The sequence below is a fragment of the Mastigoproctus giganteus genome, chromosome 1 (assembly GCF_048544385.1).
Source record: "Mastigoproctus giganteus isolate SK-2022 chromosome 1, ASM4854438v1, whole genome shotgun sequence".
Lineage (NCBI taxonomy): Eukaryota > Metazoa > Arthropoda > Arachnida > Uropygi > Thelyphonidae > Mastigoproctus > Mastigoproctus giganteus.
The window spans coordinates 130,894,887-130,914,110 of record NC_143575.1 but is presented as its reverse complement, the minus strand read 5'-3'; the positions used below and the strand labels follow the sequence as shown (position 1 = coordinate 130,914,110).

The 19,224-nt window shown below is 38.0% G+C and overlaps 1 protein-coding gene across 2 annotated transcripts in view; it reads right to left on the bottom strand.

Annotated features, from left to right (window-relative positions):
* Positions 1-19,224, bottom strand: part of LOC150091139 (tetraspanin-6-like) — a 100,000-nt gene that overhangs the window by 37,003 nt on the left and 43,773 nt on the right. For both annotated transcript variants that reach the window (XM_090382187.1, XM_090382188.1), the window contains exons 4-5: positions 16,696-16,866; positions 6,322-6,471 (exon numbers count right to left, since the gene is read on the bottom strand). In XM_090382187.1, coding sequence (XP_090238313.1) covers positions 6,322-6,471; positions 16,696-16,866 — 321 coding nt within the window. The remainder of the gene's footprint in view (positions 1-6,321; positions 6,472-16,695; positions 16,867-19,224) is intronic.

Below are 19,224 nucleotides of genomic sequence, written 5' to 3'. Positions count from 1 at the left end.
CAAAGGATGAAAAGAAAAACAGCAAAGAGTTCTTTACTTATGTAAACTCTAGAAGGAAGGGGATGAATCAGATTGTTCCACTTAACACAGATGGTTCAACTATTGATGATCCTGCTCAAGTAGGTGATAAAATGAATGAGTATTTTGCATCTACATTCACACATGACGAGTTATTCAAGAAGAGCAATGCCAGAGGTGTATTAAACAGGGAATTAAGTGATTTGGTGATAACTGAGAGCAAAATGGAGAAGAAATTGTTGAAGTTAAACATAAAAAAAAGGCACCTGGGGCAGATGGAAACTATCCAGTTATAATAAAGAAGGCAGCAAGGGAAGTAAGCAAACCCTTAACAATAATTATGAGAACATCCTTAGAGTCAAGGCAGGTCCTCATGCACTTGAGATGTACAAATGTATTCCCAATTCACAAAGGAATTCCAAGGGTAACACAAATAAATAATTATAGACCTGTTAATTTAACTTCTGTTCAGAGGAAATAATGGAGTCACTGGTTAAAGAGATGATACAGGATCACCTAGACAAGACAAGACAGCAGCAATAGTTCAAACAAGCAATGGTTTGTTAAAGGGAAGTCTTGTCTGACCAATTTGATTGGATACTACGATGTGGTCACAAAGGAACTGGATGCTAAAAATATTTTTGATATCATATAATTGGATTTCAGGAAAGCTTTTGATACTGTTGCACATGGAAGACTGGTGTACAAATTGGAGCAATATGGCATTAAGGGCAAGTTACTGCAATGGATAAAGGATGGTTGAGTGTGGACTAATGTTATTAGTGGAGTCCCCCAGGGTTCAGTGCTGGGCTCATTGTTGTTTTATGTATTTATCAATGAAGGTATATCACGGTTAATGTCCAAGTTTGCAGATGATACAAAGGTTGGCATGGTTGTTAATGACACTAAACACAGTATACTACTGCAACAGGATCTAGAAAAGTTAGGCAGATGGGCTGAGAAGTGGCAACTGAAGTTTAACATTGACAAATGCAATGTACTGCATATGGTTAGCAATAACTCAAGAGAAACATACCAACTCTGTGGTACTACACTCAGGGAGGTGGAGAATGAAAAAGACGTGGGGGTAGGCATATCTGTGTAGTCAGATATGAAGCTCTCTGAGAAGTGCAGACTGGCTGCCAGAGCAGGTCATGGAGTTTTGTCAATGATATATAGGAATTTTGCTAGCAGAGACAAGGAGGTGATTATCTCTTTGTATAAGGCAATGGTCAGGCCACACCTTGACTACGGTATACAGGTCTGGAGGCCTCATTTTAGGAAGGATGTAGAGTTGCTAGAATCAGTATAAAGAAACAAAGGGGTGCACTTATGAAGAAAGGCTTAAGTTCTGCAAGTTGCAGCATCTGGAGACTAGGCACCTGACTGAGGTGTATAAGGCCTTTAATGGTTTGAGCAGGCCCAATGCTGATGGGATACTTCCACTTGCTCAGACTAAGAACCTGAGGGGGGGGCATATTCAAATTGAGGAAAGACAGTTGTAAAATAGATGTGCGGAAGTTTGCCTTAAAAAAAAAAAAACGGGTAGTTTATTGCTGGAATAAACTTCCATCTGTTGTTGTGGAAGTTGACAGCTTAAATAAATTTAAGACTGAACTAGACAAACACTTGGAGTGACCAGATAGGTGAAATGGGAAGTTTTTTTTTTTTTTTTTTTGGCTCATCTAATACTAATATTAGGCTTAATGTCTAACTTTAAGAGACTATAAGAAGGTTGGTAGGGTTGTTAATGAGACTAATAACAGTACACTACTGCAACGTGATTTAGAAAAGTTGAGCAGATGGGCTGAGAGGTGGTTTGACATTGACAAAAGTAAATTACTGCAGGAATTTTTCTAGCAAGGATAAGCATGTGATTATCCTCATGTATAAGGCAATAGTCAGGCCACACCTTAAGTACTGTATACATGTCTGGAGTCCTCATTTTAGTAAAGATATAGAGCTTCTGAAACAAGTACAGAGAAGGAAGATTAGTGAATGGAACAAAGGGTTGCTATTACGAAGAAAGGCTTAATTTATGCATATTGCAGTGTCTGGAGACTAGGCACCTGTGAGGTGATCTGATTGAGGTGTATAAAGTCTTGAATGGTTTGAGCAAACTCAATGCTGATGAGATTCTTCTTCCTGCCCAGATTAATCGCTTGAGGGGATAGATGTGTGGAAATTTGCATTTAGCCAGCAGGTGGTTGATTCCTGGAACAAACTTCCATCTGTTGTTGTAGGAGTTGACAGCTTAAATAAATTCAAGGCAGTACTAGACAAACATTTGTAGTGGATGGATGGGTGAAATGGGAAGGGTTTTTTTTTTTGGCTGATGCTGTATAAGTTTGATTTCTTGCATCATATACTTCTACTAATGCTAAAAGGCCTTGAACGAGTTGAGCATGCTGAATTCTGATGGGATTCTTCTGCTTGTTCTGTCTTAGAGGAAGAAAGATGCTGGAGGTAAAGTGGCAAAGAAGCATCTAACTATACAAGCCTAAAGGGCACTCGTGAAATACCTTTTGTTATAAGAAAATCTATGAAACCAAAGTGTTTTAAAGGGTTGGATTTAGGCAAACTTAACGTACATTGGAAATCAGACAATAATTCTTGAATGACTAAGCAGATAATAACAGAATGGCCAATCCAGTTGAATAAAAGAATGATATGCCAATATAGAAAAGCTATTTTATTTCTCAACAATGCCACATCTCACCAAACATTAAACTGAATAATGTTGAAACAATGTTTTTCCTCCCAATATCACATCCACTTAATCACTAGATCAAGGAATAATTGCAAACTTAAGGTGAAATATCAACAAATAGTTCAACACCTGATTTCAAAACTTGAAGGAAAAAAGTTGTTTGAAACTTTACAAAAGTATAGTTGTACTATAAGTTATTACCTGGATTAGTGCAGCTGCAGCTCCTCTACACTTAAAATCTGCTTCCCAAAAGCAGGATTTGATTTGAGTTTTAGTAGGGTGACTTTGCACACACAGCTGTACTTAATGGGTTTGCTACGGACAATAGGTTCCTCATTAAATGGTGATGAATATGTTTCTGTAGACTTTTGATGCAAGCTACACTGAAGTAAAGGACACTAAGCAAATTTATGAACAATGAACTTATGGAGGAAGATGAACTTAAAAAGGATGAATGGCAGTATGATCCCCCCCCCAAAAAAGTGCTGATGCATTAGATTACCTAAACACATTAAAAGAATTCTATGTGAGCAAACATGATTAAATGGAATAAACCTAGTGAGCAATCTGATTATCCACACTGAAAATAAAATACTTTAAACAAAGCCATTTACATTAATTTTTTACTAAAAGTGAATGTTTTATAATAAATAACACAAATAAAAGTTTATTTATTAAAAAGTAATTATGAATGAATAATGTAAGCAATAAAATGTTTGTGTTAACTGCGATGTACACCAACTTCAACAAAACAGAGGCCTCTCAATAGTGGACACACCTTCCTATAGTAGACATTTTCTTCTGCCCCAGTGATGTCCACTATGGAAAGGTTTCACTGTATAACCATTTGTAATTGACAAATTTAAAGATTGACAAATGTAAAGTACTACATATGGGAAACAGTAACCCCAGAGCAACGTATCAACTCTGCGGTACTATACTGACAGTGGTGGAGAATGAAAAGGACCTGGGGGTAATTGTGCAGGCAGATATGAAGTTCTCTGAGCAGTGCAGACGAGCTGCAAGAGTAGCTCATGGTGTCTTGTCAATGATATACAGGAATTTTTCTAGCAGGGATAAGGAGGTGATTATTCCCTTGTATAAGGCAATGGTTAGGCCACATCTTGAGTACTGTATACAGGTCTGGAGGCCTCATTTCAAGAAGGATGTAGAGCTGCTGGAACGGGTACAGAGAAGGGCAACAAGATTAGTGAATGGAACAAAGGGTTACTCTTACGAAGAAAGGCTTAAGTTTTGCAAATTACAGAGTCTGGAGACTAGGCACCGGCGAGGTGATCTGATAGAGGTGTATAAGGCTTTGAATGGGTTGAGCATGCTCAATGCCAATGGGATTCTTCATCTTGCTGAGAATAATCACCTCAGAGGGCATAAATTCAAATTGAGGAAGGACGGATGTCGGATAGATGTGCGGAAATTTGCCTTTGGCCAGCGGGTGGTTGGTTGGTGGAACCGACTTCCATCACTTGTTGTTGAAGTTGATAGCCTAAACAAATTTAAAGCTCAACTGGACAGGTATTTCGAACGAACGGAGGGGTGAAATGGGAGTGGTGTGTGTTTTTTTTTTTTTTTTTTTTGGCTGATGCTGAATAAGCTTGCTTTCTTGCATCATATGCCTCTACTAATGCTAATGCTAATGCTAATAATTTACGTGGTAACTGAAAATTAAGCATTTCTGCCATTTTATTCTGTAGGTCTATTCAACAGTAATCAAAATGTACATTGCACATCACTGAAATTGCTCCAACTAGAAAGAATGGACAGATTTACCTGAAAACCTTGCATGCATAACTGTGGCAAATAAGGATGTAAATGATTGGCAGAGCAGAACTTTCAATATCCGTTACCAACCTGATTTAGGGCAGCCAAAAAAAAAAAAAAAACCCTTCCACTTCACCCCTCTGTTCATTCGCAGGTATAAAGATGTGCGTATAGTAGGTAATCAAAACAGTGAGCAAATGATCATTAAAAGGGTGTGCAATGCTGAATTCAAAAGGGGGGGGAATATTTGATCACTGGGTTGTTAGAAGCTGGATGGGGTCACATGGCATATTGCTGTTTATGTGGGTCATGATGCCCAAACCAGTTGGATGCTCTGTGCAACAATAAGAAGGGACTTGTCACCAGGGCTCTGCTAGCATCAAAAGAATACCAGAATGAGAGTAAACAGATCTGTCAACTAGTAATAGTAAACAGATATCACAATTAACACTTAAATACAAGTGGGGGTTGCATTCTGGCTGTTCCTTGTCTTATTTGTCTCTGGAGACATTCCATTGTCAGCCTCTTCAGTGGTGCAAGGAGAAACACAGAGATGCTTGGGAACAAGAATGGTATTGTGTTATCTTTACTGGCAAATCATGTTTCTGTTTGGGATCTACTGATGGCCATATGTATCTGGAGACTGAGATAATCAAGCTTGCACCAGAATGACAGTCTGCAGAGCCATTAATCCATGGTTAATAGCTCTGCAGACTGTCAGAGCATGATAGCATGTTGACAGCAAGACATTATGATGAAACCATTCTATAACCAGTGCTTTTGCCCTTTCAATACTACATCTCAAATGATATTTTCCAGGACAATGCACACCACATAACAGCTGTTGTGATGTGGACATGCTTCTTTTGCATTCATCAGATTTGTCATCCATCAACTCCCAAATATGTTTGATGGTACATCCACTGATCTCCAACCTCTCAGTCCCCTATCAATTTTGCCCAACTCATGGCTAAAGTGCAAGAAGCATGACTTGCTGTTTAATGAGATGACATCTGCCAGCCTGTATTGCTGTCCATGGAAGCCATACCTATATTTATATGCACTGGACTTTCCTAAATAAATGCTACTGAATTGATATACAAGCTTAATCAAGTCTTGCTGATATTGATATTCACACATTCCACTTACTTTGCACTCAAAGTATGCACTTCCTTCAGGTAGAGCAATTTCAACAACCATTTGTTAAAATGGTTGCTATTTACATATTACAAAAATTACCACCACTGGTTCCCATGGTGAATAATTTTAACTTCATGTGGCTAAATATACAATAAAAAAGGATATAATATGTAATATTATAAGCCATTTCTGCATCCCTTTAAATATATCAGGTTGTTCAGATTATCTGGTTCAGAATAGATCTACTTCATCAATTCACTAAAATTGTTCACAATTTATAATTATATTGTTAGAACTGATCATATACATGATCTCACCAGAACAAAGCTCTTAAAATTGGCTAGTTAAAGAAAGGTGCAGGAAGAATAAATCAACAGACACACTGAAAACTTTAAAGCTGGTAATGAATGTCACTAACAGCTAGCCATCTATGTTGGAAATGTTAGGATAACTACCAGATTAAGGAAATGAAGAGTTTAATTTATTTTAGAAACTGATTTATCAAAATACACTAAATGAGGCTGCTGGTAGAACAGACAGGATACAATATATAAGCCTTGTACAAGATTGTAAATTATCTGAAGTGAATCCACTCTATAGTGACAAAGGGCAGTAATACTGCTATTCATAGCAGTGTAGATATATTCTAATCACAACTTAAAAGAATTTCTTACCTCTGTGTAGATCATGGATTTGTTTGTTTCTAAGCAGTGCTCGTTAATACAGCTGCAGTTTTCCATATCACGACAGCAACTCCGAGGCACAGATTTAGATTTAAGAACAGCAAACCAGTCTTTGTATCCTTCCACTCCACAGCATTTTAACTATGTAATGTATACAAATCATGAAAGGAAAATGGATTAAGTAATTGATAAAATATACATGAATTTAAATAAAACTAAAGCTCAATGGTGGTGAATGTTGATTCATGATTTTTTGTAGCTATCAGCTCTTTATATTTGTTTAAATTAACTTTATTAAAGAGCTGACTCTTCTCATAATTAGTAATATTTACTTACCCATTTACTCATGACAAGTTGTAAATAAAGAAAAGCATCAGAACCTTTTAATAAATACAAACTTTTAAATCTTACATAACAGGTATGTCAAAATAGAAAGTGATAGTTAGGGAAGGATGTTATGTGGTTGTTTTCCATTAAGATTATTACTATATTTAACACCACTCTTATACCACATGAAATTAATAAATTAGGTTTCTGGGAACATCAGCAAGAGGTGTCTGTCAGTAGCATGGTCTGATGGGTATTGGTAAGATATCTGAAACGTCACCTTAATGTATAGTAGTTTAGGCCAAATAGCTAAATAAACTATATTATTAACTTCATGTGGTATAAGAGTGGTATTAAATATAGTAATAATCTTAAGAGAAAGTGATGTTAAAAAAAAAAAAGGAAACTGAACTGAAATATAACTTTTGTTTATTGGGTTTGTTTATTTTATAAAGAACCATTATTAACATGATTAATTGTTTAATTTGTACTCACCCAAACTGTATTTTATCCTTGTGAACTGCAATCTATGGTAATATAATATATTTAATCAAAGCATGTTGTAGTAGATATAGATGGACTTGTAAACGGAAAGAAAAATACTGCAGTGTTGTTTTTAATCATAGAACTTGAACAATTTTTCCTTTTCTAGGTATTAATTCTCATTTGACTATAAACTTCGTATGTGAAGCTCACTATTATTTCCATGTAGGAAAAGCTTGGATATGACATTTATTTGATAGTGTTTTCCCTTTTATTTTTTAACTAGATTGAAATATTTAGTTTATTTTCCTTTACACAAAAATAGTTTAACTTCTAACCCCACTTTGGAATAATAAGGTCCTAGCAGAATTCAACAGAATGGATCCCACAAAAACCCACACCATACTGAGGGACAGACCCAAAAGAATTCTGTGGCAAGTCGCAACCATTTCAATCTGTGAATACCAGATTACCTCAACGACAACGAAGTAACACTAGATGCCATCTGCAAAGCCATTTACTGTACTGCCATAGCAGCCACTAGAGACCCATAGAAAACAAAACACAAAGAGTTACAGCAGAAGACACAAGAGCTAAGAGTGAAGATAGGTCAAATAACCCAGTACCAACAGAGTAATAGAAGTAAGAAGCTGATCAGAAAAATGAAGACCATTCACACAACACACGAGACCTATAAAGAAAAGGTAGAGGAATACCTGGACATACTGAAGCAGAACATCCATGCACTCAGCAAGAGACCTTGCAAATACAGGGAGAGGGCCCAGAGGTAAACAAAACTGCCTTATACAGGAACGTTGGACAAGAGAAGAAGGGTAATTGGATCCCCACAATCTGCAGACCAGAAGGGCACCTGGAAAGTTCTGGGGAAACTTGTGGAGCAGTGAAGTTAGCCATAATGGCTGTACCTCCTGGATAGAGCTAGAACAGAATAAAACCAAGGACATACAAGAGATAACAGAATGGGAGAGTAGGGAGGAAGAAGTCAATCAGGGAATCCCACAACTGGTGAACCCCAGGAATAGTAACACCAACAACTACTGGTACAAGACGTTCAGTTGCACACACAGGCACACTGTAAAGCAGTTCACCCAGATGATAGGGCACTCTGACAATACCAGATTCTCTGATTCAAGGAATCACCAATCCAAAGGGTAAGGACAAAGACACCACAAACTCAGCAAAGTACAGACTAATCAACTGTCTCCCAACAGTGTACAAGATCCTGACCAGCTGCATAACAAAGATATCAGACCACCTGGAGAGCCCAGAACATCAAAACTGAGCAGCAGAAGGAATGCAAGCAGATGAAAAGAGAATGCAAGGAGCAAATGACCCCTAAAACAGCAGTTATGGAATTACAAGCACTGCAACCTGTATACTGCCTAAAACTACCACAAAGTCTTCAGCTTGCTGATAGCAACACTGAAGATCTACAAAGTCAACCAGATACTGACATATTTCCTAGAAGCAACTATGGCAAAGTGGAGGACAACAGAGGAACATCATAACTAGACTGATCGCCATCAGAAGAGGAAGCTTCCAGGGAGATTTCCCTTAGTCCACTACGATTCTGTCTACAATTCTACGCACACACTAAGAACCAATTCCAACAGCTACTCTGGATTACTGAAGAGTTTAGCACTTATACCATGATGCAATTTGGCCTAGACAAATGAAAGACCCATGGACTGCAGCAGGGGATTCCAGTCAGGTGAGATTACCAGCTGAAAACCAGTGAAGAGATTGAAGCCACGACAAAGGGACAGCCCTACAAATATCTGGGGATGATGCAGGCTCGAGAGGTAGAGCACAAGGAGATCAAGACTCACCTGACAGAGAATACTATCAGAGACTGAGAAGCCTGCTTAAAACAAAGCCATAAACACATATGCAATTGCAGTGCTAACATGCTCCTTTTGGATCATAGGTTGCACCCACACTGAGCTGGAGGATATTGAGATCAACCAACAGCTGCTAACCATATGAAGTTGGCCATCAAGAGACTGACCATAGCATGGAAAGGAGAGAGGAGTTTGACAGATCTCACTGAACAACAGAAGGCAATTAAGGACCTTGAGCGATTAATGCCCTAATCACAACACCAATCGGCCATAAAGAAGCAGGCAAATGGTACACACTGGTCAACCTCAACAAGAAGACCTGATTCACACAGACAGAAGAAACAAAGATGGGCAAAGAAAGCACTCCATGGCAAAACCTACATTGTCCTCTCAAGACTACATAGATAAGATGGCTTCCAATGCATAGTTATTGTTGTGGTGGTGTTTTCTGGCACAAGGGCTACTTAGGCCATACTGCCCCTCCCAAATCAATTTATTTTCTATATAAAAAAACTGCCTGAGCAGCAGTTAGAAACGGTCATACATTTTTATTTGTTTTAAATAGAAAAAGAATTTGAAGAGATTTGCTTCTTTACCTATTATGCTATTCAGAGAGAGAGAGGGTGTTGTAGATCTGAAATGAAACAAAGACGTTTGTCGGGCATTGCTGAACAATTTACATTCAAGGAGTATATGTTTTACTGTAAGTGGTTGCGAGCAGTGTGCACACTGTAGAGGATCATTTCCTGTAAGCAGGTAGAGATGTGTGAGGTGAGTGTGACTTAGACAAGTTCTGGCAAAGATTACTTTTCTATTTTTACGAAGGCTAGAAGTCCATAATTGTGGACTTCTAACCTTTTATTTCAAATAAAACCTGAAGTGGACTTCAGCTTTTATTTGAAATAGCTTGTAATTTGTTTGCATTTTCCACAGAAGTGTCCATTATTCCATAGGTGTTCTTCATATATTATGTCTATAATCAGGATATGGGACTAGATCAATTTGTTGAGGATATGTTGGAAGGATGCTTTGTAGCATCATCTGCACATTCATTTCCTGGAATACCACTGTGGCCAGGGATCCATGAGAAGATAAGTTTTCTGATGCTCATGAAGACTCATCAGCTTATGTTTTATGAGCTTTAATAAAGGATTTTTAGATGGGGAAGTGCTTTTCAAAGCTAAAGGAGCACTCTGTGAATCAGTATACATTATACATTTATTTATTGACAGCAGCGAGATATTTTTCAGAGCAAGCTTAATGGCATGGAGGTCAGCAGTGTAGCTGCTGAATTCGATTGGAAATGAAATTGAAACAGTTGTATTAGGGAAAACAGCAGCTGCACCCACTTGACCGTCAGACTTTGAACCATCAGTATATATCTTGGTAAAGTGGGAGTACCTTTGTGAGTGAGCAAAATGTAGTTGTTGGATGTTAATAAAGGCTATAGAACATTTACTCCATTGCTCAAAGTATTCATCAGAAGAAAGTGTGAAGTTAGTCCACTGAGGGACCCAGATCTTTTGATTCTCTGAGGATATTATCAAGCTGATAATATCCTCAGAGAATCAAAAAGTTCCAGCTTTCTCTTAGATTCTGCAGTCTGATACCAGTAGGCCAAATTGTTCTAGGTTTATTTGCATAATAGGTTTTCCACTTAGGATCATGCAATGGTGGCCAAACAGGATGAGCAGGCAGGCAGCCTTTTAATTTTAGCTGAATAGCTCATCAGCAACATCTTTCTTCTGATGCTAAGTGGAGGTTCATGAGCCTCAACATAAAGACTTTGAACAGATGATGTTCTATATGCACCTAGGGCTATCCTAAGAGGAATATCATGACAAGATGTTGATTTCTGATGAATGCATTTCATATGTTGGATTTGGGATTCAAGGTATCACAGGTGAGTCGATGGTGAACCATTTTTTCCAAAGTCTTACTCAGACAGCTGGTTAGAGAAATTGGTCCATAGTTGTTAGGAATTGAATGATCTTTTCCAGTTTTAGGTATGGCTATTACATAAGAAAGTCACCAGGAAGTAGGGAATATATGTTCTGAGAATATCCTATTGTAAAAGTTTAGCAATGAAATTAGTGATTTCTGATTGAGGTGTTGAATCATTATATTATCAGGGCCAGGAGAGCTATTTCTTGAAGTATATATAGATTCTTCCAGTTCAGATATTGTGAGTGGTTGGTTATAGGGTAAAGGACATGTAGTTTTGAAGTTCAGTTTCCTTTTCTCAGCTTTAATTTTTTGAAAAGATGGCTGATATGCAGTTGAGGCAGACAATTCACAGAACACTGTTCCTAAGGCATTGGCAATTTCCTCAGCAGATGAAATCTCCTTCTCGTTTCAATTAATAATAGGAGAAGTCAACATATGATATTTACCGTTTAGTTTATTTTTTCCAAGATTATTCGGGTATCGGTATCTTTGTTGATTGAGGAGGCAAATTTTATCCACGAGTCTTTTTTTCGCCTTCTGCCGGATATAATGAGCTTTGGCTCTCAGTCTCTTGAAGTTAATAAGGTTGGCAGTGGTGGGATGTTTGCGGAAGGTATTTCCATGCTGCGTTTTTTTTCTCTTTTCGCTTTGTTACAATCACCATTCCACCAGTGATTGTTATGCCAATGGTTTCTTATTTGAGACTGTGGGAGGGCAGCTGTTAGTATCTGCATTGTGATATGATCGTTGACTGTCAATAGCAGAAGACTATGATGTCATCATCAAAAGATACATGACGGGTAAATTTTTTCCAGTTTGCTTTGGAAAATTTCCATTTTGTTTCTGTTTGTTTGAATACTACAGATAAGGGGACAGTGGTCACTGTTTAGAGGATTATCATGTACTGCCCACTCTATAGTTAGGAAGAGGATCGGGGAGCAATCTATTGCAGTAATTGGCCCAGTAGGAAAATGGATGCAAGTCGGTAAGCCAGAATTTAATAGTGTTAGATTCTCTGTCAAGTAACATTTCAATAAGCTCACCACGTCCATTTGAGACAAGAGAACCCCACAATGGATGATGTCCATTAAAATCTCCTAATAGGAGATGGTAATTGAGAAATAAGATTTTCCAGTTGAATTGTACACAATTGGTTCGGCGGAAGATAAATTGAGACCAGTGTCAGGGTGATGTTAATTATTACACGCGTGGCAACAGCTTCCAATTGTGTTTGCAATGGAATGCGTCTGGAGGGGACTTGAGTCCACAAGTACGGTTACTCCTCATGGGGAGTGTTAGTATCAGATCAATCTTGTCTGTAGACAGTATAATTTTTGACAGAAATGGATATTTTTATTGTTAAATTCGTTTCTTGTAAGCATATGGATTGTAATGGTGAATTAGTTTGTGCATATCACCAATATTGCTGAGAAAACTTCTACAATTCCATTGTACGATTTGTTCCATTTGTGTTTTTTTTTTTTGAGTGGAAGATGGGCCTGTGCTTTCTGTGAGTGGAGTGGCTTATTTATATCTGTCGAGTTTTGATTTTTCTTTTCTTGAAAAATTTGGGCATCCTGAGTCACTGCTTTCTTTCATATCATCATCTGCATGTATTTCAAGCAGATCTTCTGAGTTGGTGGTATCATCTGTGTCCATACTTGAGGGGCAAGACTGCTTCACCTCAACTGGATCTGATTTTTGCAAGTGGAGAACTTGCAAAAATCAGATGCTTGACTATGGGGAAGTCTCTGGGATGGAACTGTCAGTGGTGTATTACTGCACTGATCGACTACCTTTGATGTAGATGGATGCTGGACCAAGAGGACTGATCGAGCCGTCCGAGATCAATGCGTCTGGAGGGATGGATACTTCTGACATGTTACTGATTGGTAACTGTAAGTAGCAGAGGCAAAAGTGCATTTTGGCATACTTAATTTTACTTGTTTTCTTGCCTCTTAGTAAGAAACTTTATTTTAAATTTTATACTTTTGTATTTTTTTCCCCAACTTCCAGAGGTCGCAGTCTTTGGAGTACGCAGGATTGTTGTCCTTTCAATTATGACACTGCAGAGTTGATGCCTTACATTTTGTTTGTATATGAGTTTTACGCCCATAGTTTGCACATGTTGCGTCTCCACAATGCTGTCTGGGAATGGCCAAATGCGACAGTTTAAATATCCTGCCTTGACTGAAGCTGGTAGATTTGGAGAACTGAAAGTTAAAATTATACTCCAGGTAGGGACTAAACTGCCATCTTTTCAGATCATGATTCTCTTTGCCTGAGTGACTTTGTTCTTTAAGTTCCTGGACTATTTCATCTTCAGGAACGTTCAATAGATCCCATTCAGTGATCACTCCCTTTGAAGAATTGACGGTGGTATGTGGTGTGATTTGAACTGGGATTCCACTCAAGGAAGTCAGACGTAATAATAGTTCAGAGCGTCGAGATTTGGTAGTCTCTATTAACAAATCTCCAGATTGGAGACGTTTCACGATTTTTGATGGACCTGCAGCATGTTCAAGGCAGCTCCGAATGATAAAGGGGGAGAGCTTGCTCACAGGTTGTGTTGACAGAGAAGTCATGGTCAGTGTCATTTGGTTGAGAGCTCTTTGGCTCTAAAAACGTGGAAAATCACTTATTTCCATCTCTGCTCCTTTTAGCCCTGGGGATTGTCTTATCCCCCAAGTTACCAGCCCCGTCACGTGGAGGCAGGAGTGGGGCCACCAGTGACCAAGCGGTTGGTAAAAGGTTGAGTTTCATTTGAAGATTTTCAATAGTCCATTGTTTTTTTATTTGTGTATAAGATTACTTCTCATAATTAAATCTGCATTCAAGTACAGGAAGGAAGAATGATTTATTTACAAGTGTTCAGCTAGTAAGCTGCCTAATTTCTATATTAGTTTGTCATCCAACAACACCCAGAATTTTGTTTCAGCCACTATTCTAAACAAGGAATTAGAACCTAAAAAAAATCTAAAGTCGAGAAGTTGCCTACCTGAATTATCAAATCAAAAATAAGGAACCGAGAGTGATCACTCTCAGTTCCTTATTTTAGATGGACTGGCGAATTAGATGGATGGATTCCGTGAAGGGTGACTTCACGAACCTAGTGGAAGGAAAGATTTTTTACCTTTTAAAACTTTATGCACTTCTTTAGTAAAAAAATGTTTGTCAAAATTTAAGGTTAGCAGTTTAGTGGATGAACAGATGCTTGAATGGATTGAGGAAGCAGAATGTTAATGGTATTCTTGCACTTGCTGAGACTACAAATGAGGGGGCATAAATTCAAGTTGAAGAAGGATGGTTGTAGGATAGATGTGTGGAAGTTTACCTTCAGCCAGCGAGTGGTTGACTGTTGGAACAGGCTTCCATCTGTTGTTGTGGAAGTTGATGGGTTGAACGAATTCAAGGGAGAACTAGAAAAATTCTTATGAGGGTATGGATGGGTGAATTGTGTTTTTTTTTTTTTGTCTGATGCTATATAAGCTTGCTTTCTTGCATCATTTGCCATTACTACTATTACTAGTTAAGGTGCCACTGATCAAAAAGGTGTAAAATTAAATTTTCGTAATTTAAGAAGTCAAATTGTTTCTGTTTTTATGAAAATGCGAAAGGTATTAGAACCTATAGTACTTAGTACCGTGCGTGGGTTGAAGGTTCAGAAGATATTTGCTGACATTAAGACTTGAATTTCTGTAGTTGTACTTTCAGAAATGTGTGAAGGGAGCATGTTCCAGAGAACAGAGATCAAAGGAATAAATGAGAAAGAAAAGTTGGTTCCATGAGTTTGAACTGGGATGCTAAAAAAGGATGCTCACTGGTGGGGGCACATCTTTGGACTGGTTTGGAGAGGGGGAGCAATTCGGAAGAACAATGCCCATGGAATTATTTATAGAAAAGGCATGCAGTAGAAATAGAATGTCTATGATAGAGAGTGGAGAGACGGGTCATTAATTAACCTAACTGTTGTCTGAGAGAGCTTATGGTGGCACCACCTCAGATGTAGAAACAATATTCCGTGGTAGCATGGATTTGAGATTTGTACAGAGTGAGTAGCCTGTTTAGAAGAAAAGTAACTGAGAGAAAAAGAGAAAACACCAGTTTTTTTTAGATGAAGAGGAAATAATATATGTGATGTGCTTATGCACAAGCGAAATTAGCAGTCAGGGTACTATCATCAGAAAAACTATGAACAGGATTACCAGTCAATGGAAGAAGGTCATTAACAGACAAGAGGAAAGGAGTGGGAGACAGAACTGAAAGTTAGGGAATGCCAGCTTTAATGGAAAAGTTAGAAGACAGAGAACCATCTACTATCACCTGCAGTGAGCTGTCTGAGAAAAAACTGGATACCAAGGTACAAAAAAAACAGTTGGAAAACCATAAGATGGAAACTTATTTCGGAGGCCTTTATGCCAAACATAATCAAAAGCCTTTGAAATGTCAAGAGCAACTGCTCGAGTTTCACCAAACTTTTCCATTGAATTTGTCCATAGATAGGTAATAAGCCAGTACATCACCAGTGGATCAACACTAATGGAATCCATACAGGCATTCACTGATCTGATGAAAGGTTTCTAGATAGTTTAGGGAGTTAGCAGTTACTGGATTTCATCATTACTTGAACTTCTACATTGAAGAGTAGAAGTTCAATGGAATGATTACTGGAAGGCAGGGATTTGTAGATCTTTTTAGAAACCGGCTAGATATAAGCAAATTTTCAAGCAGAAGGAAAAATACCGGTGGATTAAGAAAGTGTAAAAAGGCAACACAGAATAGGAGTAAGCTCAGGAGCACAGTTTTGAAAACAAGTGGAGAAACACCAGGACCTGGCACTTTCTTGCCTTCAAGACTGTTCAAAATTCTTCTGATATCATTTTGACGGAAGACTACAGGATGCAGCCCATTACTTTCCTATTGAGTAACAGGAAAGTAATAGGCCAAATCAAATTCTGACAGCTGAGTAGAACTGTTGATAGAGGGTGGCCCTAGAGCTCAGTCCCACACCCCTTCTTCTGGACAATTGTGATGGACAAACTCTTAAACACAGATCTCATTCCCATGGATGCCATCACCTTTGCAGGCAACCTGGTTCTGAATGTGAAGGCTGACACCCATGCAGAGTTAGAAAACTGCTAATTTGGTCCTTGCAGAGGTCCTGTTATAAAACTCAGTAATATATATATCCTGGAAAATGGTTCACGCACTTAAATACCTGGGTATCATCTTTCATTCAACACTAACCTTTTACCCATATTTAGAACACCTGACTAGAAAAGTACAAAGTTACACAGGCCTGATCACTAAAATCAGCAGAACTGACTGAGGATTAAAAAGAAAATTCCTAGCTCTAATTTACAAAGCAGTATTTGTACCAATTATTTCCTATGGCACTGGCATTCAGTTCCACATAACAGAATTAGTTAAGAATCACCACTGTACTAGAGAATTAAACTGCCCTAAAAGATATGCATCCACACATGTATCTCTAATTTCATATGACCTTTTCCTTGGCACAATGGAATAACCAGTCAATGTGACAACAACTTCTGTGTGATAGCTACTTCCATTCTATATAAAAATTCTGAAGATAGGCAAATACAACTGGGACGATTTTGTATATAGTATCATTTAATTATTCATGCCAATTTGTACTAAAAATAAAATATAAAAAAAAACCCAAAAAATCCCTAATTATAAAAAAATGCAAATTAATTTAATATATTATATGAAATATACTTACAAAAGACTGCAACATGTTAACATCTTCATCTTTTATGCCTCCCTTACCAAATGCACGAATACTATTATTCAACCCTACCTTGAAACCATTTTCTATGGTATCACGGTACATGTAGCCAGATATTCCAGCTCCCAACTCCATTACGAACACAAGGAGTAAAAATCCAGACAACTACAAAAATAAAGCCTACATGAAGCAAAATTCAATGGCGGTAAAATAAAGATGTGTATGAAACTAATATAAGAGAGCTCATAATTTAATTCTTAGATTGCATTTAACTGCTGTTCTCAAGGTTTTCAGTTGCTTTTTTCTTCTTGAAATGAATCTTCCCCTCCCCCAAAACCACAAGCACTTATAGAACTGATGTACCTAATTGTCAAAAGCCCCTTTTTTCAATACGCCTTGTAGTACTATGGTTGTGGCAACTTGAACTTCATCAACAGAATCAAAATCTCTCTTCTGCCCTGAGGTCAACAAAGAAATCACATTTGGTGAAGTGAGTGGGAGAAGGAAGTTGAAATAGCTCTTCACCAGACTTCTATTTATGTAGCAGGTAGCAGAGATCATACAGAGTGATGTAAAATCTGAGGACAAATTAGAGATACCAATTCAAAACAGCAATAGCCATGGTAACAATCTACAGAAAGGCATGTGGCTGCATATCTGAGAGAGAGAGAGAGAGAGAGAGAGAGAGAGAGAGAGAGAGAGAGAGGAGTGCATTTGAGATTTGTACAGGGTCAGTAATTGTTTAAAAGAAAAGTAATAAGTAATGCTGAGAGCAAAAAAAAAAAATCTAGTTTTTTACAGTACAAAGGAGGTAATACTTGCAATGTGCTAAACAGGGATGAGTTTTAGAGGATTAAAGTTGAAAAATTTTAATAATCCCATTGGCAAATTAACTGGAGAGTTTCTTAAGGAACTGACACTTGATATTCAAGAAGTTGAAGCTGCTTGTACAGAGCAGGGTTTCTTGCACCATAATGTGGAATGTAGTCCATCATGCGCAAAACTATGAACAGGATTTCTAACCAACTTCTCAATACTGTCCAGGATTCTTCTGACATCATTCTGCTGGAAGAGCAAAAGGGCATTGAGCAGAATGTGTTTGGTATAGCAGGACATGATTTGCCAAGATCATCAAAGGAGAAATAGGATATTATAAATTAGCTTTTTCTTCAGAAGGATAAAGTCTCTGGGAACTGTTCTCTCCAATAGTTTCAGCAGCCCTGGTACATCGTGATTACTCTGTCACATCCATATATATATACAGGGTCATCACGGTGTACTAGGGCTTCTAATCAGTGGAAGATCATTAATATACAGGAGAAAAAGTGGGAGAAAGATATGAATCTTGGGGAACACTGGTATTAATTTAGAAGTTGAAAGATAGAGCTATCTACACCTGCAATGAACAGTTCAGCAGGAAGGATCAGTGAAGCTCAGGCATTTTCTCTTGATGTTTATAATCAAAAGACTTAGAAACATCAAGAGAAAATGCCTGAGCTTCACTGATCCTTTCTGCTGAATCTGTCCAAAGATGAGTAATATAAGCCAATATAACACCGGTGGATTGGCAACAACCTTCCAAAAATTTGGTCACCAATTACATGGAAGAATTTTATGTAAGTGCAATAGCACAATAATTGGAAGGGAAAGATCTGTCATCTCTTTTTAGAAACTGGCCCAGATATGGGAAAATTTCCATTCAGAAGGTAAAAGTAATATAAAAGAAAAAACAAGACTGTGCAGAGAAAACATGAGGATATTTATTCTGAAATAAGAGTAATTTAGATGAATTGATTTAGGGGAGGAGAAGGGATTGTTATTAACATTTGACATTTCAGGAGCTGCCCTGCTCCATTCTGATGCTAGAGGCATCGACAAGAAGTCTTACGTCTAAAGTGAGGATGCTGAAGTGCTGGCACTTCAACATCAGAATTTTAGTCCTGACAAGTAGTCACTTCCCTAGATTCCCCTAGCACCAGAAGAGAGGAAGGCAACTCCTGAAGTGTCAGCCAACAGCTGTTAATAAGTCCCCACACTCACATCAATTTAAGTAAATTAACCATAGTTCAGAATAAATATCCTCACATGATTCTTTGTGCAGTGTTGTTTACTTTTATACCATTTCTACTCCTGCACAAGACAAACAGCATGGCTTAGAAATACTGTTTGAATAAGAGAACAATATGCACTGGAGCACAGGTTTTGAGAATATGTGGAGAAATTAACAGGATCTGGAGACTTTAGACTGTCCGGGATTCTTCTGACATCATTTTGCTGGAAGAGCAAAAGGGCATTGAGCAGAATGTGTTTGGGATAGTAGGACATGATTTCCCAAGATCATCAATGCAGGAATCAAAGGAGAAATAGGATACTATAAATTAGCTTTTTCTTCAGAAGGGTAGTCTCTGGGAACTGTTCTCTCCAATAGTTTCAGCAGCCCTGGTACATCATGACTGCTCTGTCACATCTATATGGATACAGAGTCATCACGATGTACCAGGGCTGCTGAAAGTATGGATGGAG